This window comes from Micropterus dolomieu, linkage group LG04 (assembly GCF_021292245.1).
Source record: "Micropterus dolomieu isolate WLL.071019.BEF.003 ecotype Adirondacks linkage group LG04, ASM2129224v1, whole genome shotgun sequence".
NCBI classification, from domain to species: Eukaryota; Metazoa; Chordata; class Actinopteri; order Centrarchiformes; family Centrarchidae; genus Micropterus; species Micropterus dolomieu.
The window spans coordinates 20867236-20892896 of NC_060153.1; the positions used below are offsets into that span (position 1 = coordinate 20867236).

General features: G+C 38.7%; 3 protein-coding genes across 16 annotated transcripts in view; 2 read left to right on the plus strand and 1 right to left on the minus strand.

Annotated features, from left to right (window-relative positions):
* vps37a (VPS37A subunit of ESCRT-I) overlaps positions 1-10027 on the plus strand; it is a 31299-nt gene extending 21272 nt beyond the window's left edge. For 5 of the 8 annotated variants that reach the window (XM_046046413.1, XM_046046415.1, XM_046046409.1 and 2 more), the window contains 11 exons: positions 2234-2308; positions 3131-3248; positions 4168-4271; positions 4400-4598; positions 5780-5850; positions 5959-6086; positions 6183-6241; positions 6374-6442; positions 6720-6863; positions 6984-7069; positions 8104-10027. In XM_046046413.1, the coding sequence (XP_045902369.1) occupies positions 2234-2308; positions 3131-3248; positions 4168-4271; positions 4400-4598; positions 5780-5850; positions 5959-6086; positions 6183-6241; positions 6374-6442; positions 6720-6863; positions 6984-7061 (1045 nt within the window). In that variant the 3' untranslated portion in view covers positions 7062-7069; positions 8104-10027. Of the gene's footprint in view, positions 1-497; positions 965-2233; positions 2309-3130; positions 3249-4167; positions 4272-4399; positions 4599-5779; positions 5851-5958; positions 6087-6182; positions 6242-6373; positions 6443-6719; positions 6864-6983; positions 7070-8103 lie in introns of those variants that run through there. The other 3 variants (XM_046046417.1, XM_046046414.1, XM_046046411.1) reach the window with 3 other exon arrangements.
* Positions 10028-11930: 1903 nt separating this feature from the next.
* Positions 11931-17312, plus strand: nsmce1 (NSE1 homolog, SMC5-SMC6 complex component). 7 transcript variants are annotated; one of them, XM_046046240.1, is made up of 9 exons: positions 11993-12223; positions 12608-12746; positions 13375-13496; positions 14462-14539; positions 14973-15119; positions 15649-15765; positions 16615-16741; positions 17132-17177; positions 17227-17312. In XM_046046240.1, the coding sequence occupies exons 2-8, from the start codon at positions 12629-12631 to the stop codon at positions 17164-17166; spliced, it is 744 nt and encodes a 247-aa protein (XP_045902196.1). In that variant the 5' UTR covers positions 11993-12223; positions 12608-12628; the 3' UTR covers positions 17167-17177; positions 17227-17312. The 7 variants fall into 7 exon arrangements, with proteins under 7 accessions (XP_045902202.1, XP_045902200.1, XP_045902199.1 ...); XM_046046246.1 differs by having other exon boundaries at positions 11931-12315; positions 13380-13496; positions 17132-17312; XM_046046244.1 differs by having other exon boundaries at positions 11934-12280; positions 13380-13496; positions 17132-17312.
* A 1313-nt stretch (positions 17313-18625) lies between these two features.
* On the minus strand, positions 18626-19618 carry LOC123970072 (trace amine-associated receptor 13c-like). The gene has a single exon (XM_046047940.1). It carries the CDS (start codon positions 19616-19618, stop codon positions 18626-18628), a length of 993 nt encoding a protein of 330 aa, XP_045903896.1.
* Between the last annotated feature and the right edge of the window lie 6043 nt (positions 19619-25661).

The following is a 25661-nucleotide window of genomic DNA, read 5'->3' on the forward strand; positions in this document are numbered from 1 at the left end:
ATAGGACATACAGGTCTCAACCTTTCATTATATAAAATAGGTAAGCACCCAACTGGGAAATGTATATATTGTAACCAACTAGAAACGGTTGAACATGTTCTCCTTCAGTGTAGGAGATACACTATCAATAGGGAACGCCTCTTTCAGTCATTACGGAAGGCAAAACATCATGATATCTCATTGGCGGGTCTCTTGGGGAAAACAGCAGGCCAGATATATTGTCATATAATTAAGTTTCTTAAAGAAACTGAGTTAGGAAAAAGAATTTAATTTATGTTTATTTTTTTTTTATTTTATTTTATTTTATTTTTTATTTTTTTCCTTTGTTTTTGGTTTTGTTTATTTCATTTATTTCCTGCCTAATCTCTCGTTCCACACTCCAGTCCAGCTTGTGGCGGTAATGCACCGTTAAACTGGTTTGCCAACCGCCATTAAACCCTAAAGAAGAAGAAGAAGAAGAAGGAAGTTGCGCCTTACGTAGTCTTGCGTTGTGACGCAGTACGTAAATAAGTTGATCAAGCTCCTGCTGCTTAGTCGGAAGGTTGTTTGTCATCATTTAGCTCCCTCAGTATATTATTGACCACGCTACATACAAAGTCTTGGAGATAAAAAAAACAGAATTGACAGTGTATATGACACGCAAGGATATGACATCTGACTTTGTAACGTAACTACAAAGTAATCCTCGTGTGGATAACAAACCGAGGCGTTAGTTAGCCAGCTAACAGAGGTTAGCGCCACAAATTTCCACACCGAGTGACGTCCAGTCTCACTTTCTCTTCCATTTCGTCTTCATCTGTGGTCGGCCTTTAGATTCTGTCACCAAGTTCAGTTCGTGGTTTCGCCAGGAGAGGATGAACTGGCTTTTCCCCCTGTCCAAAGGCTCTGGACCGATCCCTCCGCTAAACAGCCTACAGCAACAAAGACAGCGGCAGATCGAGTCACTCAAAGCCGCTCACCCCAGGTAACGTGAACGGCAACCGGTAAACCAGACCCTGGTGTTGCAGATTATCTTTTTAACATTAATGGGTTTTCGGAGTATGGATAATGTTTCCTGGCAACCTTACTGATGTTAATTACTAGAACATGTTGATTGAGTGCACACACTGCTCATGTTTACTTAGCATAGCTAGCCACCTGACTCACAGTTGAGTCAAAAGAAGTAAAGTTACGTTAGGCTAACAACCAGCTTGTAGGCTTTTTAGCACATATTTATCCCCGTGATTCTGTAAGTATGTCGAAATGCCACACGAGTCACACGATTTTATGTGAATCCACAACTAGCTAGATGTGATTTGCCAGGGCGCTGTGTTAGCTGTCTAGCTAATCAAGTCAGCCAGTGTCTATTTTTAGGGACGATGACACAAGTTGTAGCTGGCCTCCCAGGTCCTGTGATCATTCCAGTGTTTGCCACGCCAACTTGTCACGCACGTCGTTTTAGGAGGAGGAGCTAGCTAATTAGATATGGAGATTAAAGTATTAGCGTAGTATTAAAGTACTTTACTTTATTGGAATTGCTGAGGCCCAGTATCTAATGTGCTGTGGTGAACACTTTTCATGGCATGGCAGTGATGTTAAGGAGTAAGTGGATGGGAAAAGAAAATTCATACTTTTTGAAGATTGTGTAAAGGAGTGGATGTGAGGCATGGGCTTCTTGACATCCAGCATGATTTATTGTAAGGCCTGTTGTGCAAGGTACAGATTGTTTCAATACCTGATGTTCATTTAGGGACCAGTGTCAAAATTACTAGCAATTGATTTTCTTTGCAATTGATACAAACTCTTTGAAGTGATGACTGCAGTAAACCGTATAGCAGTACAGTTATTGTATACAGTAATAGTAGCGGAATACATTACATATATATCATTATGTAGTATATGTAACATTCAACATATACATTACCTATATATACTGGAGTCGATGAACCTGTTGTTCAGCTATCAACTGCCTAGAAATCTGTTCTGTTTCATAACACTATACAGCATGTTTAATCACTAACCCACAAAAAGGGACAGTTCATTTGCTGTTACTCTTTATGTTGTTTGAAGTTAAGTTTTTTGGTGAAAATATGCATTAAAGTCCTCTCTTTATCAATTTTCTCTCTTTTTTCAAACTAGCTGAATTTTCATAAACATTGATAGATGACATATAATATGTTTTCTAAATGTGCTGGCTATACTACGTATGCAAGATTTCAGATCATGACAATCCTGTGCTACTGTTTTCCAACAGCCTCGCAGAGATCCAGAAGGATGTGGAATACAGAATACCATTCACAGTCAACAACTCCACCATTAATGTTAACATGTGAGTACATCTTTGTACATACAGTCACAGTAGCAGAGTATCAAAAGCAGGCAGTGGGCTGGCTTCATTGTCACTCTGTTACCTCAGCCACTTACGTGGTTGGAAAACTAATTAACCACATGACACGCTTGTCAGTGAATTTGTTCTTTTTTTATAGCTTACATACTCATACATGTAGTTGAAATTACAAAAACATGGAATGGTAAATTCACGAGGTTGAACTACTATTGTTGGGGCTTAAAAGTTTTACTCATTTTTATTTATTTTTAACAAATATATAGACATGCAATAATCACATCTAATGCGCAAAAGAGCATAAGGATTTGAAAGTGTTGTGCTAACTACTCACAAATCGCAATGGCAGCGCAGAATGTTAAAAGAGGAGGCGACCGTGGCACTCCACTGATGAAACTAAACCTAAAGAAATACTAGCATTACACAAGAAACCAGATTTAAATTGTCATATTTTCACAAGGCAGTCGGGGAAGAAAGGCAGTAACAAATGCAAGAGAATGCACTTAGCAACTAAAACAACTTATTGGGTTTAGTCCCCACAGCATAAACTGGTGAAATGTATTTGCTCACGAGAGGTGTTAGTGAACACCTTTACCATATTCCCTCCAATGGTGTTACGGCCTCCAATTGTAACACTTGTGAAGCCTCGGAGAAAATAGGCCTCTGGGTTATTTAGGGACAAACAAATAAATCTTGCAATACCACAATTACATTATTCATGTAAATTGCAATATGTCAGATTATGTTATATATCCTGTTCCTGGGATTCCTGAAAGCTGAATGTACTTTTTCTTCTCTTTCCTCTAGTCTGCTGCCTCCTCAGTTCCCCCAGGAGAACCCGGTGGTTAGTGTCTACCCCCCTGTTGGTCATCATTTAGTCGATGGCAATAATGGTACCATGATCACTAGCCCCCTCATCACAAATGTAAGTAGTTGTCCAAGTCTTTTGATTTTGGTTGATGTAAGCTAGGGGGTTACCAATTTGGTTCCTTGAAGGGGTTCAAGGAAATCAAGGGGTGTTTTCCCATGATCTGTGAACATTCAATAAAAGCAACCATCTGCCAGTTGGCTAGCCGGGTAGATGGCTGTGTTGCATGCTAATGTGCACACTAAAACAGATGTCTGTTTCTTTTGTCATGTTGAGAAATTGTCAATAGTACTGCTGACAGTGACATGATCTGTCTTGTTGTGAGTTTACCGCATCGTTAACAATAACCTTATTTCCTGGTGTCCTTACTTGTTGATAGAAACCCAGTAGATAAAACACAGCACAGGGACAGTAGCGCTGTGGAAGCTGTAGGACAGGCTGAAAGGAAAGACCATTACTCAAAGCTGGATCCAAAATGATTAAATCTCACATCTGACTCAAATGGAAACTGAAAGTCAGAGTAAGGTGGTTTCACCAGACAAAAGTAGGTCTTTTTTAGGTCTGTCTAATTTCCCCGCACCTGACTAATACTTTTGTACAGTACTGTAGACAGTATACTCAAAAAAACTTGATCGTAACAGATATACTAGTGTGCATGGAAACATATTCATAAGATATGCCAGCCTTAGTTCAAAACATATGTGGGGGGGTTTCACAGTAATCAAACAAATGCCTTCTCCTGATTTTTCCCAAAGGCCTGGTTTCTTGTGTGCATGCAAATGTAGTGTTGCTCAGCTGTATTAACACCCACTTGTCAGTATCGTTTTCTTTTTTCTGGTTCTTTCCATGCCCCTTTCTTCTCCATTAAGATTAAAATTCACTTATTTAATAAAACTTTTGTTATCTGATGCTTAATTCTATAAGTCAAGTTATTCTCTCTTTCCTTTAAGTATTTGTCTTGTTGTTTATGTTGTAGTTTGGGATGCACTCAGATCTGGGTAAGGTAATTCAGAGTCTGCTAGATGAGTTCTGGAAGAGTCCTCCTGCCTTGATGTCAGCTGGCACTACTGGATTTCCATAGTGAGTGTCCTCTTACTTTCATGGACACTAGTCTTGCAGTACTTTGTCATTACAACAGAAAATGAAGGTGTTCTACAACCTGCATCTAATTTAATGAAATAATCTTCTTTTCCCCCTGTGTTTAACAGCAGTATGTACAAGCCATCAGGAATCGCTCCTTACCCCACACAGGCTTTCCACTATGGTCCTCGCCATGTGGGCGCCAGTCATACGGCGCCTGCTGGTCCAGGCCCAGGGGTTGATAGTGCCTATGGGCCCCCCCGAGCTCCAGCCCCATATGGACTGATTTCTGACCTACCGCTGCCTGTTCCTACTGGAGACTCACAGGTACACAGAAAATGATTATAACACACAGAGGACCTTGATATGAGCTGTTTGTTTTTAAGAAGTGAAATAAATATGTACATGAAGTGTTACCCTGTAAATGCTTTTCATGAGACTAGCTTTTACTGTAACAGGGCTCAAGGTTAAACCTTTTTGCAACTGGCCCCACTGGGCCAGTGGGTTTGAAACCTACTGGCCTGAAGGCAAATTTTTACTGTCCCTCCTTCCAAAAGTTATTTATCAGTTTCACAACAAAACCAAAGACTTATAAAAACTGTTAACATGTTTAATCGGTTATTAAATACATCCTGAATTTTAAAAAATTAAACAAAAATGTTATCACAGTTAAAATTATAAAAAATTAAAAAGGTTAACAAAACAATTTACTTTTAAAACAAAACACACTAACAGACTCAAACATGACGTGCTGTCTCTCCTGCTTACAGCCATTTAATAAAAAACTTTATACAGCACAGCGGATACAAGTCGCCTCTACCCTGATTGACAGGTTGTCATGGTAGCGACATGTCAGTCACAAGGTAGTCCCGCCCAAAAGCATACGCTGCTATCTGGTCTATTTTCCTCCTAAACAGGACCATAATTTACTAAATGAACATCATGTTGTGTTGAAGACGACTTGAAACTAGCAACTTAGAACATAATCTCGTTAGGAAAGTGTTTACTGAGGTAATAAATCAGCTGAGAAGTAGGGTAATTTTACCATTATTTCAAATGGAACCAGACTCTTTTTTTGCAACCAGCGGACCCACTCCCTGCTGGCCATTAGAGAGAATGCAGGTTTGAGTTCCATTTCACTTTTCAGACTCAGAGGTTGCCGCTTGATTAGATAAATAACATTTGACAACCACTCGTCACGTCACTAAAACTCTTGATTGGCCAACGGTGGTGCCATGAGCTGCAAAACAACTGCAGGATGGTGAGTTTCTAATGCAATTTTTTTGTTTTTGTTTTTTAACACTAATGTTTTTGGTGAGTTGCTAGTTCAACAGTCCCAATGTTACTTTTTTCTGGCCCCGGGCTATTGGACCATCGTTGTTGTGGAGCCCTGCTTTAAAATATCTTTCCCTGCAGCTGATTGGCCAGGTTTAGACAAATGTAGTTTTGACATAGAGATACATTCATTGAAGACTGTGACTCACTTATATTAACGCTGTCTGTTTCAGGCTGGACTGAACGGACACATGTACAGGATGCCTGAGATTCCTGAGTCTTTTCCTGAACTCTGTGACATGAAGTAAAGTATTCCAAAATGTTGTCGACCTAAAATCTCATAATGTGTTTTTGGGTCAAACATTCTTTGTTCTCCTGCTCTCTGATCACCTTCTGCTCTACCCCATCCTAGTCTGACCCAGTTGTCAAACATGTCTGAAAACGAGGATGTGCTACTGGAGTTCTTTGTGAGTTTGCCTCAACTCAAACAGGTCACCAGTGATAAAGAAGAGCTGGTCACCAATATAGTGGACATTGCTAGTAAGTTCCTCTGAACCAAAAGTCATGATGGTCACTCATGAAAGAGAAGTTTAAATTTAGTTGAGCTTTATAAAGTGATATGTTTGTCATTTACAGAGAAAAACCTTCAGATGGAGCCACAGCTGGAAGACAAAAGACAAGAAATGCTCCACAAGGTTAGATGTTACATCCTATGTATTGTTCTCTCTCTCTCTCTCACTCACTCACTCACTCAAACAGACACACACAACAAGCACATTCATGCTATTGTCTAGCAGCTTTTGATGTGTGTTTTTGTCTGTTGACAGTATGAACAGCTGACTCAGATGAAGTTGGCCTTTGAGACAAGGATGCAGAGACAGCATGAACTCAGTGAGGTAGGAGGCTACACTTTGATAATAGGTTTTAAGTGCTGATGCACTTTTTTGGATTAAAGCTGCTGATAGACTGTTTTTAGTCCTGGTTTTTAGAACAGTTTTACCATTTTGATGACTCGAAACTGAACATTTTGAGTTGTTCCTTGAATTGTAGGAGCCCAAACAAATCTAGCTGTGTTTTGAGGATCCTTTTCTCTTGTGAGATGTGTTTATGCTCCCCTCCACTGAAAATGTCTGTTTCTCTGTTTCTTACTTTTGTCTCTTATCCCCCCTCTAGAGTTGTAGTCTTAGTACTCTACAGGCTCGGTTAAAAGTTGCAGCCCACCAGGCTGAAGAGGAGTCGGAGGAGATAGCCGAAAACTTCCTGGAGGGACGCACAGACATTGACGAATTCCTGACCAGCTTCATGGAGAAGAGAACTGTGAGAAAGCCAGAAGTGCAGTATTTGTATAAAGACTGTGATATACTGTCTTGGCTGGATGTGCACTATATAAAATCTTAAGATGAAAGGTGCATTGACTGGTTTTGTGGTGTTCCACAGCTTTGCCACAGCCGAAGGGCCAAAGAGGAAAAGCTCCAGTCCATCAACACACATGGACTGTATCCTACCAGCCACTAGAACACAAGGTACAAGACACATAAACAGATGACAAGTGTAAATACACAAGACTGTAACACTCGGACAATTCTTTGTCTCTATAGCCACATTTTCACCAATAGTACCCGGGACCTTTTAGTCCCCAGATCTCTTTTCAAGGAACTAAAAGGTTCCTTCAGCCCATTGTTGTGTGCGTTTCCAACATGGTTTAAAGACCTGCGAAGATTAGGCAAATTAACCAGCTGACATATACGCTGTACAAAGCGATGGACTGGCATCATAATTTAGTAACCACTATCCATGAGCAAAATTTATAAGTGAACATCAGATTTGATTGGAGTATTATGAAAAACTATAGGCTTTGCTTGACCATTAAAAACAGCTTTTCTTGTGTGGGAGTATAAGGGAGAGACACACAATAAAGATTGTTACAAATTTAATAACAAACTGGTTAAAGCCATCAAGTTCTTAAAATAACTCAGCGCAGAGAAAGAAACGCAAACAGTTTGGAAGGTTATTAAAACATTTCCAGCCGACAAGAGCTGCAGGTCAGCTGGCAGCTGACAGTCTGTGTCTGCCGAGCTTTATTACCTCCTGTAATCAGCTGTTCTGTTTGTTTTGGAGAAGAGGAGACCGATTTTGGCTCTATGTAGAAACCTTGTGACTGAAAAACAGCTGACATGCTCGATTTAAATCCAGTAGCCTCTACTCGCCCATTCAGAAATTCACTGCAAGGCAACCCCCCAAAGTAACGATACATTCGGAAAGTACTACCTCCCAAGCAGGGACTATTTGAGGGGTAAAATAAAGACCCTAGAACTAAACTTAGACCCTCCGGTGGAAATGTAAGGTGCCTAGTTCTGGGGTATAGTTCCTTTGGTTGAAACGCGGCTTTTATGGAGGGAAGCTGGTGGTTCTCAGCTGACAGCTTTATAACAGGCTGTCCTCGTGTTTTTTTTTTTTGTTTACAGCTAAACCTCCCTCCATTTTTATCAGGGAAAAAAATTCATATAATCGTCTGTTCATTCTGCTTCTTACCTCTTATCTTACATTTGGTTCGCAGGTTTGGTGTTTTCTCAGCCAACTGCTGCCAACTAAAAGGATAAAGACATTTAAGGCGATGAAAGCACACTGAGTCAACAATGGGCACTTTGGAGAAATAGGAAGACAGTGATTTCAGTGATGGGCTAAAAAAAAGAATCCCACTGTGCCTATATCTGGGCTAGAAAAAACAGCTGTTGAAGTTGGATTGTGGGAGAGCAAGATGGAGAAGCTATTGAGTCACCACAAGAGGCCACAACTGGAAGAATGAGTGACACATGTCTAACTTTTCCAACCACTTTACTAAGGATTGATCATATTGTGGATATTTTCTATTGCACATGCTGTTTATTCAGTTTTGACTTGGCAGTAATGACAGATTTCTTTCCAGAATTTATTTCACAACACCTGCACCTGATCAGAGTGGTTGGTGATGTGAACATATTTGGAAGAAAGTATAAAATGTTTAGGACAGTTTGCCCAATCTTACACTTTCCCCACACAGTGAGCAAGTAAATGTCACTATGAAATGGTAGTTAAAATGCTAATGTTGGTGTCTGTGCTTTCAGATTGTTGTCAAGTCTTTACTTTGTAATCCCAGAAAGGTCCCAATTTTACTGGACAGACAGAGGAATAACATTTGCACTGCAAATCTCCTGTTTACATTGGAAAGACTGATCTAGACATTTACTTGAAACTCAGCACTGACAGTGTCACTTCAGCAAGGCAAGATAATCTCAAACATAAAAGAAGCAAGAACATGGCAGTGTTGTCAGGTGAGATTTAGCTTGGGCTGTTCAAATTTAAACTCACAGTTGTCAGTATTTTTTCTTTCATTAAGTTGGTGGGTCTTGAACGCAGCCTCAATATCAGTGTGTTTGCACAAACATTAATTCGGTTAAACTTGCCATGGTAATACTCTAGCTCTCGTATTGTTGGATACACCATAACACAGTTATCAGCTGTACGTCAAAGTCAGAGTCAACATCCAAATAATAAACCTGGTTTCTGCTCTCATTTTATTTTTTTCATTGCTGTATTAGGTTGTATTAGGTTGTATTAGGTTTGGGGGGGGGGGGCTACCACAATCTATTTGAGTTTAACAAACAAGTTATGTAAACTGAGGTTATCGGGGAAACAGAGCACCGTAAACCACATAAACGGTTTAATCACAACATTACCACAATTCTATGCTTTTATTATGAATTGAGTTATTTGTGTACATGTAAACATGCTGATGAGGACCGTTATGATAACCCAGCTATTTTCTGACACCATTTGAACTTTAAATGGTTGATATGAAAAGCCTCAGAAGATTTGGGATAATGTTGAGGAACATTAGGTTAAATGCTGCAGTAAAACTCTGACATTGGATACTGTATTTAATGTTAATAGGCTATATTGTAATCAAAGGCTCAAGACACCTTGTATTATATGTTCTTATTTAATTTGTTAGAGTAATAAAGCATTTAGAATAAATCTCGTTTGCTGTTCTTGATGTTTGACAATCACCATTCTGATCATTTAATATTATAGCACAGAGACTGTAACACTGGATGCTTGATTATAACTATAATTCATTAAGTTCAGTATAAATACTTATAATGTCTTTACAAGCCAAATACCATGAACACTTTTATACTAGGTCCTCGCCTGTGGAACAGCCTGCCACAGGAGCTGAGTGCATCACAATCTGTTAACACCCTCAAAATAAATTTGAAAATTTAGCCTTCAGCCCTTAATCCATGATATTTTAATCTACCCTCATCCACTGTGCTACACTGGCCTCTCTGTTCTACCATGTTTATTGTTTACTACATTATCATTTTACCATTTATTGTCTCTGTCTTATTGTGTTGTAATTGTACTTCGTTGTAATGTTGAGCAACTTGTATTGCAATTTTGGACAAACGGTGCAATATAAATAAAGTTTGATTTGATTTTCACACTATTGCACATCAGCTTCAACCTTCACACTTAAGTTTCTCATTATATCCCACAAAATACCCCTGCTGAAAAATATCTGCAATGTGTCTTATGGTGACATTTAGCTGTAATTTAACAAAGATGAACGGTGATATCAAAAAAGTAATCACTACCTTAGAGGATGTAATTGTTTTAATATGGAAAAGCAGTTGCTGTCTTGTGTGTCCCTCTACCAAAGAGACATGTTCACACACCTTTAGAAGTCAAAGCACAGGTGCATTCCAGTTAATGGTGTTAACAGACATTGTCCAGCTTGAACACACAATGTCATCATATTCCCTTAACATGTAAAGCATATCTACTGCTGAGGATAGAGCTGAGAAAAAAACATGAACGTACATAAACTGTATTCACTGAACTGAAAATGTAACAGTTTTTAAAACAGACAAGAAGGTTTTACAGCGTTAATGTACCATTGTTACAACTTGTTCGAAAGTGAAACACTGGCACAAATGCAATAAGAGGAAACCAATTAGTAATAATTGACAGAATGAAGTTGGATTCATATTTTAATGACAAAGAGCAGCCCCTGACGTCGTCCTTAATCCATGACATTTTCTTTAAAAGACAAATACTCTTTTATACAGTCTATGGACATAATGTGGCCTGTAATTAAATTCAAATCCGTTTTATTGGCATTAATGTATAACAACAATATTGCTAAAGCTATAAATAAATTTAATAATATTCTCAGTTTCTCTGCCAACTTAAGTCTGGTTAAAAGGCCGAACATAAAGTATAAACAGATTAAATAAACCACCACAACTACTGTCTCTGCTCCAATAAATCTGCTCAACACACACCTCTGTATAAGGCTGAACACAGACGATTTGCTGAAGCACACATGCACACAGGGCTGATAGGAAAATAATCATACTCAGCAGGTTTTATTGTTGTATGGAAAATTAAGCAAACACAAAAGAAGCCTCTAAGCCTATACTCAGCAACAAAAGTCACAGCATTTCTGCAAGCCACTGAGTAAAACATGATTACTGATTACAAACATGTTACTGGTCAAAGTTGCCGTTAATATATGTTTTGGGGTAATTCTTTATCAAGAGCCCCACCATTCACAACATGATTCCTCATTTCATCCCTCCATTTTTTTGGTTCATTTGCAAATAGAAAAACAGCATCTTACAAAATGATGGGATAAAAAAATGGGTTAATTATGATGTAATATTTCGAAACTGGAAGCTTCAAAAGTTTAATTTTATTGTTGAAAGTTTGAAATCAAATAAATAAGATTTTTTAAGATTGAAAGCCAGTTTTGAAGGCTTGCATAATGTTTTGATAGGTTGAAAAAGAATTTGAAATTCATTTTGCATTTGAGTTTTCCTTCTTCACAACAGCAGCAGTCTTTGTTTTTTTCAAGTGTTTCTCTGTTCTCCTGGTGTAAAAGTAAAGATATTCTAATGTCTTTTTTAAATTTTCCATTTGAGTTTACATTATTGTGAATATAAGATACAGTACCAATATGCTGTTAAGTGTTTTTTTTCTTTTCTCAAAGCACGGTAAACATATTAAACACTATAACAGCAGGCAAATACCAGGGGAGCATAAGGCTGACAGACGGGGTCCAAAATTAGCACCAGCCAAATGCTGGTAAAATATGCAAATGGATGGTAGATTTACTTCTCTCACCAGCCAAAAAAAACACAATGATAATCTATTGAGTGGCTGGTACACTTTGAGCAATCACCAGCTATTTGGCTGGTGGACAAAAAAAGTAACCTTTGCACCCTGCTGACAGAGAAAAAAGGATCACAAATTAGCACTGAAAAATGCTAAACAGATGCAGGGTCTTGATAGAGTAATGTGCTGTTTGACTTCGTTTATAAAAATGGCAAAGGAAGGTTTATGAATGTTGCTCAGTGTTGGCAGCTCATGGTTCGTGTTATGTGACATGGTGCCCACGATCTTTCCTCCGGAGCAGCAGGTGGCAGTAATTCACCAAACATGCCAGTTAACGGAAATGTGCCGCAAACTGAGGAGGAGGAGGAGGAGAAACAACCACAGGAGGCGCGTATTGCTGGAGAGGATCTGGTGAACCTGTTCAGGACTAATATTTATCAAAGAAGCTCGTCTTTACTAAGTCTTCAGACAACCGAGATCAACCGGTCACCGACAGAGTCTAACGTTACCCGTTGCAGCAGGTTAGCAAACAGTTAGCGGTTAGCTGACGTTGGGGTCGTTCAAACGTTCATTTTAAAGTAAGTTAGGTTTCCAACACAACGTTAACTAAAAGGTAAAAAAAGGCAATTATCGCTGTAACGTTAATTGATTAAGTAGATTGATTAAGTCGATACGAAGTTACAGTCCATCGCTGATTTGCACCTTCAACACCGTTAACACATCAGTTAGCCACTAATGTATTGGTCCATCTTCATAATATCATGGACATGGAAAATCTGTTTGTTACATTAACGCTCACTTGATGGGGTCACTTCTCCTTCTGTAGGAGTTTGTTGTAAGCAATAAGAAGACTGAGTAAGTATAAGTAAGAAGACTGAATAAGCGTCTGTGTTCTGCGTGTCCAGGTCAGTCCAGACTCCAGAGACATGACACGACAGATGGGGGACAGCCACAGGAGGTTCCTGCAGACCATGATGGCCAGTGGCATCGTTGATGAGCAAGGGGCCAAGACACACTATCAGTATTGTTGTGAAACTTGCAACAGTGAGTCATTTATATACATGCAGTCAGTCAGTGAAGTTGTTAATCCAGAGTAAGTCAAGAGTTTATCTCAGTGTCAGGAGACAGGATTCATAGCAGGTCAAGGCCTTGTGCAAATTCTTCATTGACAAGAAGAGCTTTAATGCTGGTGATATGTACACTTTAGGGATAATAATTTGTCCTTCAATTATTCCTGAAAATGTTAAATGAAGGCAGAAATTGAAACCTCCATAATAAAGGTCTTTAAATGCTGAGTTGGAGCGCACAATAAAACAAATAGCATGCAGGGGATTTAGACAATTTCTTCTTTACTTACAATCTTACTGCCCATACTTCCTGTGTCATTTAACCCAATGAAATGAAAAAGACATATATTTTATTTTCCTATAAGAGAAATAACCTCTCTACCAAAATAACTTTATTTACACCTTGAACCAAAGTTGCCAGGTTGTTTGGTTTACTGGTCTTTATTGGGACAGGTATGCTTTGAAAGTCCTTCCAATATAACTGTCACCACCTTATTTTAGGAGGCAGAAGTGCAAATATTCACACACAAGTCCAAACAAACTAACAAACTTCCTTCCTTCCTTTGCCTTTTTTTTTTGTTTGTTTGTTTGTTTTTTTTTTGCAGCACAGCACGCCCCTGACAAACTGGATGATTTCATTGAAACCATCAACTCAAAGCTACAGCCCATGTTCATGCAGATTAGAAAAGGGATGTCTGAAGACAATGGTCAGCAGTACTATGCCTTGGTTAGTGGGTATAAGTCCTTTACTTTCCTAACTAGTGGCTTTTTAAAGAAGTTTGATTGAGTCAGGTAGAGAAGGTAGTGAGTGCCACAGGACAAAAACCTGTGTGGTGACTATACACAGATCTCTGGGTATGAAACACATCTAGTTTCCTTTTGCCTGCAAGTTCCTGCAGAGTAGCTTCTCCTGTGTGCGTGGATCTGGAGGGGTGAACGGTCACTGGTGTGATTCATGTGGTGTCAGAATAATCAGAATCTTTTTTTACATTTTTATTGCTAAAAGAGAAATAACGTGTACATGGGACATAAAGAAGTAAACAGAACTTTGATTTGTGCAAAATCACATATTGCATATACATATTTTGCTAACATGTAATCTGTAATATGATTATAACGTATGCTGTCCATGTTGGGTGAACTAGACGTCTGCGTGTTTATATGCTCTGATAATCCAACACATATGTGTAGTAGTGTCCATGTTGATTCCACATTTCAAGTTAAGATCACTTGAACATAGTCAGAAGAACAACTTCACAACTCGGGAAATGGGACCATCTGGGCAACACATGAATGCACTGTGAACTGCTGATTGCAATTTGCAACCCTCACCACTAGATGCCACTAAAACGTGCACACTGAACCTTTAATTTACCCTAAAGTAACAATGAATATCTGTTGTTATAAGATGATTATTTATGTACAAGCAGCCGCTGTATTTGGCTGCGAGACCTGTTTGGGAATCGCGTGATGTTATGATCAGATATTGTTAACGGTAGTTCACTTAATCGAGGCCGCTGAATCAAATGACAAGAAAACAAATTTATATGTATCAGTTTGATTAGTTTAATAGTTGCAAATTGATTAACCAATTTATAAACCTATAATGTCAGAAGATAGTTGTCTGCATTAAAAGTGTGTTGAGCCACCAGGAGACACTGTTAACCACAGTTTCACTTTAATCCTGTCCAGGTAAACATGGCCGAGACAGACGTCACCAGGATGTCTTCAGATTACACTGACAATGAGCTGGAGCTGTTTGGGAAAACAGTGAGTTTATTTCACAGAAGGAAGCATCATTTTGTAGAGACTTTTCATTCAGTGCCTTTTAAACAACAGCTGTCAATTCGTTCTTCTTTTTTTTTAGGTGAGGCAATAACAGAAATCTGCTGACTCCGGTCTTGCCCAGTAGTAGTACTGCTGTTTACACTAAGTGAGCGGAAACATAGAAACCCCTGTAAATTGTAATGCAATAAGTAAAAGTAGTGTGCAGACAGGGCTGAGTGGCAGCAGGTGCTAGGAAAATCTTTGGTCAAAGCACCGGAGAGAGTAGAACTTAAACTATTTTCTATTATTTTATTTTAGTTCTAAAAACCCATATTTATGGCAGTGAGACACGTGTCAGCAACAATCAGTGTTGAGCCTCTCGCCTGTTTTTCCCCACTAGAAAGTGTGTCAACTAACTCAAGCTGTTCTGATTCAGATGGACCTGATTGTGGGCTCTGAGAATGGCAAGGCATCCTCTACTGACATCCTGAACAGCGCCGACACCCTGACCACTAAAAAGCTGAAGAAGAGCGAGACAGAACACCTCCTGAACAGACTCGTGCATGACAAGTGGCTGAATGAGGTAAAACACAGTATCTCAATCAAAATCTCAAAGTCAACTTTCACTTGGCTCGATTTTTTTCCCTAAGCTGCAAGAGCTTTTTGGGTTGGCAGAAAGCTACACTTTTGAGAGCGACTGAAGCACTTTCATGAAGCAAGTTCAAATTAATCAGGTTATTTTCGCTACACTAAGCTAATCAGCTGCTGACTGTAGCTTCATTTTTAACGTACAGATACAAGAGTCAATGTTGTCATCTAACTCAGCAAGATAATTATTAACAAAAAAAGGCAATTTCCAAAATGTCCAACTATTCCTTGAGCACTGATGATGACGATTATCAAATCACAGAAAAATAATATTTAAAACAGTTTAACACTAATAATCATATTGCATTTGTAATGTAGCAGATTAAATCACATTCACTACAAAGTCTACCAGCCAGACGATATGTGACCGGTGTCTTTGCTGTTGTACCTAACTACTTCTTCCTCCTTCTTTGTCGCTCTATTTTGTGTGTAATTTTTTGTGTGATTTCTGTTCATTGATTTAGAAACGGGGTGAATACACTTTGTCAACCAGATGTATCATAGAGATGGAGCCATACATCCGCACAATGTATCAGGACCAGGTCAAAGTGTGCCACATCTGTCACAACATCGCTTTCCAGGTAAATGTTTCCTCTGTTTCGCTGTTGTGCATAAACTTTGCCACCCTTACACCCATGTGACAGCCTGGGAACCAGATGAATCTGCAGAGGTCACGTTTCATTTTCTATGGCGTGAGGTCTGGTCCCCTTCCCATTCAGACAGATTTCCACCCGAAGTGGATCCGTTGGGGCTAATCACAACCGTTTATCTAATATGGGGCGGGTTTGATACCATAACTGACAGAGGAGCATCACTGGTCTATTCTGCTGGTCCGTCTAGCGCAGCGCACCAAGCTCACGAAACTCAGATCAAACTACCAAACTAGGCAGTGCTGATTAAATATGAATCATGTTCAAACGTTTTCAGAAACACATTTTAGTGTACTGTTGAGCTGTAATTTGAGAAAGTTTTTTTCCCTGCTTGGAACTAAGTTGAAATGCTGTACCTTACTGGCGAGGACAATTATATTTATTTTTTTTTTTGAAGGTAAGCTACTGCAGTTGCATTATTACATTTATAATTGTTACTGAGAAAAGTATCCGTACCAGCAATTTTGTAATTGAAAGGCAATGACATTTGGTTGTGACGGTTTTAATTAAATGAATTGAATAAACTAGTTGTACTATTTGAAGCCGTCTGGATATCAGCAAATTAGGCTGAAGGTGATTTATTTTTTTCTGTCAGTTCTATTAAGTTTTTTCTTCCTCTGTTGTGTTGAGTTGTTTGAACTGCATTTATCTTGCACTGACATTGGTTACTTTTGTAAACGGTGAATATAATTTTTAATTTGGTTCACAGGCCTTATCTATTCTAAGTGAGTTTTTCACAGTATCAATCTGATCTGATTGATACATTTTTTTTTCTTTCAGTGCCAAATTTGTGAGAATCCTACTTGTGGCATAAAAATACACAACCCATGTGTGGCCAGATACTTCAAAGGAAGAGCAGAGCCGCGGTGTCCAGCTTGTGATGACTTCTGGCCGCATGAAATCCCTGGTATTTATTGTTCACTTGTAGATGTTTGCACGCGAATTAGACCTAAAATAATTATATAGATGCATGCTTTTTACCACGTACAGTACTTAAATAAACCTGCCTCCTTCAGACCCATTCTCAGGATATATTGCTTTTCAAGAAAAATATTTGGAATTCTGTGGTACAATATAATGACCGAATGCTTGACTTGTTTCTATAAGATGTATGCATGAAAAAAGACTACACACGACCATTACAAATATGTTGCCCTTTGTGTTGTCTGTTTTTTGTTTTGTGTTTTTTTTAAACCACACAGTAAATTAGGATTGCTTTAGTTCAGATGAATGAATACAGTAATAAAGTGTGAGTATGCTTGTGTGTTTGACGTATTATTTGTTGTGTTCATTACAGAAGTCAGACGGCCACACTCTCAGTCCAGAAGATGAGGACTTCAGCATCAAATGTGTTTTTTATTTGCTAAAACTGTTTAATATTTTTATTGTAACTTTATAATAAACCAAACTGTTGATATGCTCTCAGTATTTCACTAGGGTTATTTTTACAAAATAAATGAGAATGTGTTTCACTGAAATGTCTTTATTATATTTATTTACATACAATCGTCATCAAAAAACAAAACCAATGCACCTTCTAATCATGCTAAATCTACATCTACAACATAATAAAGCTTCTGAAAATGTTCTATAAAAATATTTTTGTTGACAGTTTTTGTTTTATCTCTGCAGAAATACATCGTGATTCATTTAATTATCTCTACCTAGATTCTTGATCTGACTAATCAGGCCTTGTCAACACAACATTAATAGATTTACCAGTCTAGAGGAAACAACATATTATGAAGTCTGCTATTAAAACACATTTTCTCATAAAGTCGAAAGTTAGCTTTGCATGCTGTATAATTCATAGGTTACTTTAATAGTCCTGTGTTTAAATGTAATTGTGCACATTACAATGAAACACATTTCCACCCATCTTAAGACAAGACATTGTTCACATTTTCTGGCCCATAGTATGTTTAATTTCATAATACCTCAACTATCCAAATATACATAACTTTGAGTCTTTGTTGCTGAATTCCAAATTGTGTCTTCTATAATCTTGTAATGACAATATTTACCACAAAGTCCCTGTGCAGTAACAACACTGTCACCTGAGCATACACCAAACCCAGAGCACTTTGGACAATGTCACGTGTTGGCAGCCAGTCTGTTAAGATCCCTCAGGTTCAGAATTAAAGGTATACAACATGCTGTGTTAGATGTTGTTTTACAAAGTGTCTGTATGCAAAAGCTCAACTTGTTTAGTTAAAACTATTATTACACCAGGGCTGCAACTCACAACACAATTCATTATTGAATGGTCTGTTGATCATTTTCTGGTAACAGTTTGGTATATAAAATGTCAGAAAAAAGCAAAAAAAGGCAATTACAACAAGGTGCCTAAGGTGACATTAAAATCCCCTTCTTTGTCTAACCAACCGTTCAAAACCCAATGATATTCAGTTTACTATAATGTAAGTCAAAGAAAGGCAGAACATTCTTACATTTAAGAAGCTGAAACTATCATATAGCAAAAGAAACATATAAACAAAGTAAAAAAAACAAAAACAAAGTGCAGTGTAAAAGACAATTAAGCAAGGCAACTCTCATTGTAAGTGTGTCATCGGACTATCAGTTTCATTTCTGATTTACACCTCTGCTGAGTCCTAATTCTGCCAGACCAAAACGCTGGTTAGAGAGAGAAATCTGAACAAATGTCAGTGAAACCAAACACCCAAACATATCTGACATTCAGCAATGGCATTGTTTACTCGGCCGTTGTATGTGACCAACAGCAGTTAGATTTTTGTTACACTCTCCCTTGAAAGAAAAAAGTGCAGTGACTTTAAAGTATGTTTGCCTGCGAGGAGTCCTGCTCTATTATCCTCAGGCTGACGATGAACTTGATAGCTCTTCTAAACCACGGATAGAAAAAAGCATATATGAGTGGGTTCAAACAAGAATTTAAATACAACAACCAGGATACAATGGCCCAAGATGAAGCACTGTTTGAGGTGTCTTGTCCTGTGAGGGAGGGGTAGTAATACGGACAGAAAGTCATCAAAAACACCAGTATGACAAGACCCAGAGTCCTGGCTGCTTTTTTCTCTGATTTCTTTGCAGTGACTTTACCTCTACCGTCTGCAATAGCTGTAATATGAGACTGCATGGCCCGAGCCTGAGACAATGCCTCAATAAACACTCTTATGTACAGAATGATGATGACAGAGCAGGGGCCCATAAACGTGAACACAAGGTCGACAGTCCCCGAGATGTAGTTAATCACCACCAAACACTCCCCATAGCAGGAGTTGTGTCTGTCTGGCTGCCTGAGATGCTCCTTTAAGATAAGCCCGTTGTAGAGAAATGAGCAGGCCCAGCAAAGACACACCAACACCTCCACCCTGCTGCGGGTGATTTTGTTGGGATACTGCAGAGGATAACAAATAGCTACATAGCGATCGATCGATATGAGCACCATGTTGCCCACAGAGGTTGAGGTGAGAGTGAAGCCGATAATGTAAGACAGAGCGCACATGAGGTCGCCCAGCAGCCAGCAGGTTTCGATGAACCGCACCGTCTCCACCGGCATCACCAGCAGCCCAACAAGGAGGTCTGAGATGGCCAGGGAGAGCAGGAGCACGTTGGTGGGGGTATGGAGCTGTCTGAAGTGGGAGATGGAGATGATAACCAGCAGGTTGAGAGCTACGGTGAGCACGGTGACGGAGGAGAGCAGCGCGTAGAGGAGGACGGCCTCAGAGCGAGGACGCAGCACACCCCTGCAGGACGAGTTCGGGAACTGAGGGTAGCAGAGTTCGGCTCCCTGCAGGCCGTCCATCACCGAGGACGGAGGGGAGACGACAACCTGAACCTGCTGAGCACCAGCAGCTGTCTGATCGTATGAGACACAGGGAAGCTCACTTATCTCTGACAGCACTCCTCTAATAGGCTAATAGGTTGTTATTGTCATTATATACCTCAATTCTTTCATTTCTCCTCATATCTCCTTTTCCTCACCTCTCCCTTGCTTATTCCACCCTCCCTCCTCCCCTTTAATCCCAGTGTTACATGATGCAACATATTAGTTAATATGTTGCATCATGTATTAAACTTTTCTCCAAACTTACAACAAACCTCCACATGTACAAGGATGAGCCCAAAGCCCCTGTGCTGAACTGCAGGCTATTCTGACTGACTTGGTGTGGCGATGCTTACTTCTGCAGTTCTGTGTGGGTTTCAGTAGTGCTGGAACAATTAGTTAATTTGTCCAATGACAGAAAAATAAAAATAATCAGCAACAATTGTTATGATACTGTAAAGCTTTAATTAAAAGCAGAGTCCCTATTAAAGGCCTGTCCCTTTTACTGGCCGGGTGTGGCAACATGCTTTGACAAATAAACGCAGCTTTCAATCAGACGCCTGGTCTGATTTTTATAGAAGTTCTTTGGATGGGTAAAACCTCTTAAAGCCCACCGGGTCACGTACTAGTTCTAAGCTGCTTAGACATATACACAAATATAAATGTTTAAATGTTTGCCAATATGAACATGCTACACATCATCAGATCACTTAGATTGTCCACAATTCAACTGTAAACTTCATTTTTCGGAACTTTCAGATTTACCGGCACAGAAATTAATTAAAGGCCTGTCCCAAATATAGGCAGGGAGTTCAGTGATTTAAGCAATTTAAAGCCTGGGCTATTAATTGAAGTGTTACTGTAATTTTTTTATGTCATTAATTGACTAACAGGATTTGCTGCTTTTTTTGTGTTTTCTGTCGTCGTTCTTTGAAAATGTTTGGCTTTTAGACCTTCTGTCAGATCAAAATTTACAAACTGAAGATGTAAACTTGCCCACACAATTACAGTGGGCTTTGTTTTACAACTTAATTACATTTTATAGACTAAACAAGCAGTAAGTCCAAAAGATAATTGACAATGAAAGTAAGTGTTAGTTTAGGCCCTGGATGCCCCTGATGGATGGGCTTTAACCCATCCAAGACCTCTTGGACACTGGCTAGGCTCTATTTTTTTTTTTTTTTTACATTGGATTTGACAAAGGGCCACAGGCAGATTCCCCAATTTCTAGCACCTCATTGAGTGGGCCCTGTATCCTCATTCTGTGTATGCTGCTGCCTACTTGGATCTCATTATCATTGTGGTCACAGTCCTGAAGCCAACTTCTCTCCAGTGAACCATTCTGTCCTACATCAGTAGTAGTCTACATCATGTGGTCTTCTTCTCAGCAGCAGAGTCACAATACTGTAGTGAAGGACTGCTAGGGCGCTTTTTCAGTATTTTTGTTTGGAACAACCGACTGACTTCAAGATGGTCCACTTCAGTTTGCCTGACGGTGCCTTACTTAAGTTGTTGATTGGGGAAGAATTTGTGCAGTTTATGTATCTATCTGGGGCAGCAGAGGCAGTCCAACCACAGCTGCAAGTAATTAGTAATTAGGACAATTATCTGTTTATCTGTTACAGAGCCACCGCAGCCTCAGGACGTGGAAAGAAACAGTTTACTGCCCCACTGTTAGTTTGGTTTTCCATCATCCCCTGTGTTTGCCTCTGCAGCTGTGTATGTAGGCCTTTCTCAGAGATGACATTTTCATATGTCACAGCAGGAAAAGCTCAAGTGTAAATTATACAGTTAATCATTCAGCAATGATTAATGCAGATTGCCATTTTGCTTCAGATCAGGGTCCTGCTATTGTGTATACTGGCTCACTGTCCCACTACTGCTCTCAGCTCCACAACAGTTAAATAAATCTGTTTATAATGTATCACTTACCTTTAAACCGTACTTTGGGTCAGAAGGGCTCTTCCTCTCCCAAAAAAACAAATGCCATCAAAATACATTTCACTTTATATTTGTGCCTTTGAGCTGGTTAGCAGCAGTGTTAATCTAAGTTGTAGTGGGTCATCCTGTACTTAGCACTGGTATGGCAGTTTCATGAATTAATGTCCTGTTATGAGTTGATATCAGCGTTATTTTGTGAAATGTGTCACCTCTCTTTCAGTGTGTTTCGGGTGCCCTTTTCGTATTTGTGCCTGTATGTTCAGCTTTCCAACAAGTTACAATCATGCTGTTAGATAGCAGGAAGAAGCATCTGCTCCTTTTCTACCTATCTAATGCACCTAATGTAGTTTTTCTTGAATTGAACTTGACATTTGTACCATCTTCAGCTCAGCTGTTCACAAACTATTACATTCATGTTGTCTGCCCCAGCTTTGGTCATGGCTTGCGTGTGTAAAGGGGGTATGGTTGCATCATATGTTGATGTTAAAATGTGTTTATTAACACCTTTGATTGAAACTCACCCGTGGTTTAATGTGTTAACAGACAGTATTACAACAACAGGTCCCTCTGGTACACGACACACAGCTATCAACTATCGTGTCTGTTGTTTTTATGTTGAAACTAATGTATCCCCTGAGGTCCTGATGAGTTTGGTGAGTTCATGTTTGTCGGTCCTAAATAATCTCTATTTAAAAAACAATAAATTATTCTACACAGTGTATCATACATTAATTTAACAATTTATTTTAACCACTTAATTTAGCTTGGTTAACATCAAATGATGTGGTTATTCTGAGATCCAGTCAGTAGTTTCTCTCCAGTCTCTTTTTAAAGAGTTTTTTTGTCAAAGACACGGGCAATGGACAGTTGCATAAAAGGAGGTTTTGTATTTATTTTTTCTGTGAATGCCAGGAGATTCTGTGATGTTACAAAAATGTCAGAATGAAGTTTTACTCCACCGCGTATCAGAAGTCAAGCCTGCACCGACAGAATCGGGAACCAGAAAGTCAGTCTCTGCTGGAGCGGCCATGTTGCTAATCAGACACTAGATGGCCCTGTTGGTAAAGCAGTTGACATTGAATACTACAATAGTTTTGACAGCTTTTGCACTTTGCTCCTTGAAATACATGTGCATAAACATGGAATGCATGAAAAGGAATTTTTGCAATATGAACATTGGTATTTATGTTTGAATACTGTTACTTTAGGTTTTTTACAACATTTCCAGCTGCAAGGTACCCATGCCCATAGCAATACATTCTACAAGTCAGTAACTGCTGCTTACATTGTACTATCAGACAGAAAGTAGAGAGATAATCAATCAGAAAGATAAATTTTATTATGTCAAAATATATTGTTATTGCCGTTTCAAGATGTGAAAATTAAGATGGATTAAAAAAAACATCGAATGAATGCACACAATAAAGCATAATTTTGTACTTTATTTGTTAAGAAAATAAAGACAATAATCAATAATATTGTAATGATGGTTACTGTGGTAAAAGACTATCCACATTACTTAGCACTTTACATAACACATTGCTTTATTACCATACCTCTTCAATTTCACTGATGTTCTTACTGGTGTTTATAATTTTGAGTGCTGCAAAATAAACAATATCAAATAGTCAAAAATAGGAGAAGGAACTGCCAGCATGGACTCGGTTTCCTTTTAATATTAGTGTGAGCAATAAGGAGTGAGTGGTGAGAAGGAAACAGAATTAAATGGAGAGAGAGACGGATGGGATAGGATTTTTAGAGATCATGGATAGGTTACATTCTTCAGTGGGAAGAGGGCGATGTTGTTTAGAAGACGGGAGGGAGGACATGGACAGTTGGCTCTGTTGAGCCAGAGAAGAGGTGAATGTAGGTAGGATGGCAGAGGAGAGCTGAGCAAATGAAATGTTGCTGCTAATTAATATACTAACTTAATTAATTAGCTTAACTAATAACTTAATATTGGTTTTGTTTTCTTTGAAAAAAAAAGTCTTTGAGCTTTTCCTGTTATATGAAGAGTTACACAGAGTCTTCAATGGGCATGAGCACTGAGATTACAATAAATAAATCAAAATACTCAGCGTGCTCTCACAGTAAATCTGTAATTATTTGTAGAAAATAAACAGAATGTTTAACATCAGATGTGTATGGAGTTGAGCAGACATAATTAAAATACAGTAATGACCAGATAAAACTACACCAATGTCACTTACTCAAACAACATCAAACTGAACTAAAACATTAAAAGATGTGTATTATTTAGACAAAAATATAAATTTATCATAAATGTGGTTGTCACTTTTGATTTATATGAAAATGTGTGGTCTTCAATATTTATCAACCAAAGTTAATGTGAGAAAACAAAGCACTGTGCTTATATTGTTTATGGTGAACGCCAACATTAAAGTGTTGGGATATTGTTAGGGTTAGTGTTTCTGAGCGAAAGGGAAGTGCAGTAGCAAGTGGAGTCCTACATCAGGTGTTTTATAAATTTGACTGGAGGACTGAAAATTCAAAAACTTTTAGTAGGAGCTGTCTGTTTCTGTTGGTGGTATTATTAAATGAGATTTTCTGATCAGATCTGTTTCAGTAATTTATACCAGTTGCAAAAAATGAATGGAAACATTTTAATTTATTTTATCTTTTTAACTGTTGTTTGAATTTGATATTTTGGTCTCTCCCTTGACCTTCTAATGTGAAAACTCACTTTGCCAATTGGAACCAATTTACCGCAAAATAGTTTTGGTGCTTCTGGGTAACTGGTAACTGTAGGAGCGGGGACTTTTCTCTTATAGTACATCCTTTTTAGACTTCTAAAACTAAGAAGTTACTAAAAAGCCATAAATGACAAAAAATTACAGTCTGATTTGGTTTTCGATTTTAGGTTGATTTGTTTGTTAATGCTTTTAATGGGACAACTATGGCCAGTGATTTCAGTTTTTCAGTTCAAAATATAAACAAGAATAATATCATCATTAATATTGCACAAACAGAATATTTTAATGTAAGACAAATAAATTAAAACACATATTACCACAGGTTTCACAAGCTGTGTCAACATACACATACTCTGATATATAAATATAATATAAAGAATAATATATATTTAAAATAACAAATTTGAATCATCTGAATGTCTCAAAAGTTTATAAAGTCACAGATGTGCGCACACACACATATATACAGACACAAACAAACATGGCCACACATTAGCACGCCTGGTTTCACCCAGTTTTTCTTTCATAAACCGCGGCCTAATTGATTCTCATTTTAATTATGTTGACCCAGACTCCGTCTCTCTTCTTCGCTGACAACAAAAACCCAGCGCAGGCTGGCAGTCTGCCTCTCACGCTGTGAGGATGACACCTCCGTCTTCTTACAGAGGATCCACTTTGATGTCACTCCCCCGCAAAGGAAAGGTCAAAATAATAAATGTAGGCCCAATTGATGGGTTGGCAGGGGGCCGTGGGGGGGTTTCAGTGCTGATTTTTGGACGAGTGCTCCCCTAAAGACATAATGAATTCATACAGTCAGGCACCGCCAAAGAGGAAAACAGCATGGGTCCACTTTCCATGAAAAGGTTGATCTAAATCTGCAGATGAGCCTGGCTCCTTCTTCCCACTCATTCTCCAACACATCACTCTCTTCTCTCACTGCTTGTCTCTCTCTCTCTCACACACACACACACACACACACACACACATCTATGACTAAATACACAAAAGTAACTCACTTTCACTTCTCTTTGACACACACCTCTGCATTTGCATCACCTTCACTGAGAGAGGTGAACTGCATCACTATGGATCAAAATCCCCTCAGTAAACTGCTCCACCTAACTCTTCCTCACAGCAAGACGCCTTTGATTGAAGAGTCAATAACCCAGAAATACACAAATGCTTGAATATGTCTTTGAAGATTCCTCAGGTCATCCAGGTCACGGGATATCTGTTAGTAGGTCAAAGGCATCCGAGCTACACAGTGTCTGCTGCCCTTTGACCTTCTGTCAATCATTACAAACTCTGTAGCTGAAGAACTTTATTTTAAATTGTAGTAACTACTAACTACTAACCTTTACTTTAAA

Excerpts from the sequence above, each read along its gene's own strand:
- nsmce1 (XM_046046242.1), top strand. The coding sequence starts at position 12,629 with ATGACACGACAGATGGGGGACAGCCACAGGAGGTTCCTGCAGACCATG. Across the intron at positions 14,540-14,972 it reads TGGAGCTGTTTGGGAAAACA|ATGGACCTGATTGTGGGCTC; the intron begins GTGAGTTTATTT and ends GTTCTGATTCAG. Across the intron at positions 16,742-17,131 it reads CTGGCCGCATGAAATCCCTG|AAGTCAGACGGCCACACTCT; the intron begins GTATTTATTGTT and ends TGTTCATTACAG.
- LOC123970072 (XM_046047940.1), bottom strand. The coding sequence starts at position 19,618 with ATGGACGGCCTGCAGGGAGCCGAACTCTGCTACCCTCAGTTCCCGAAC.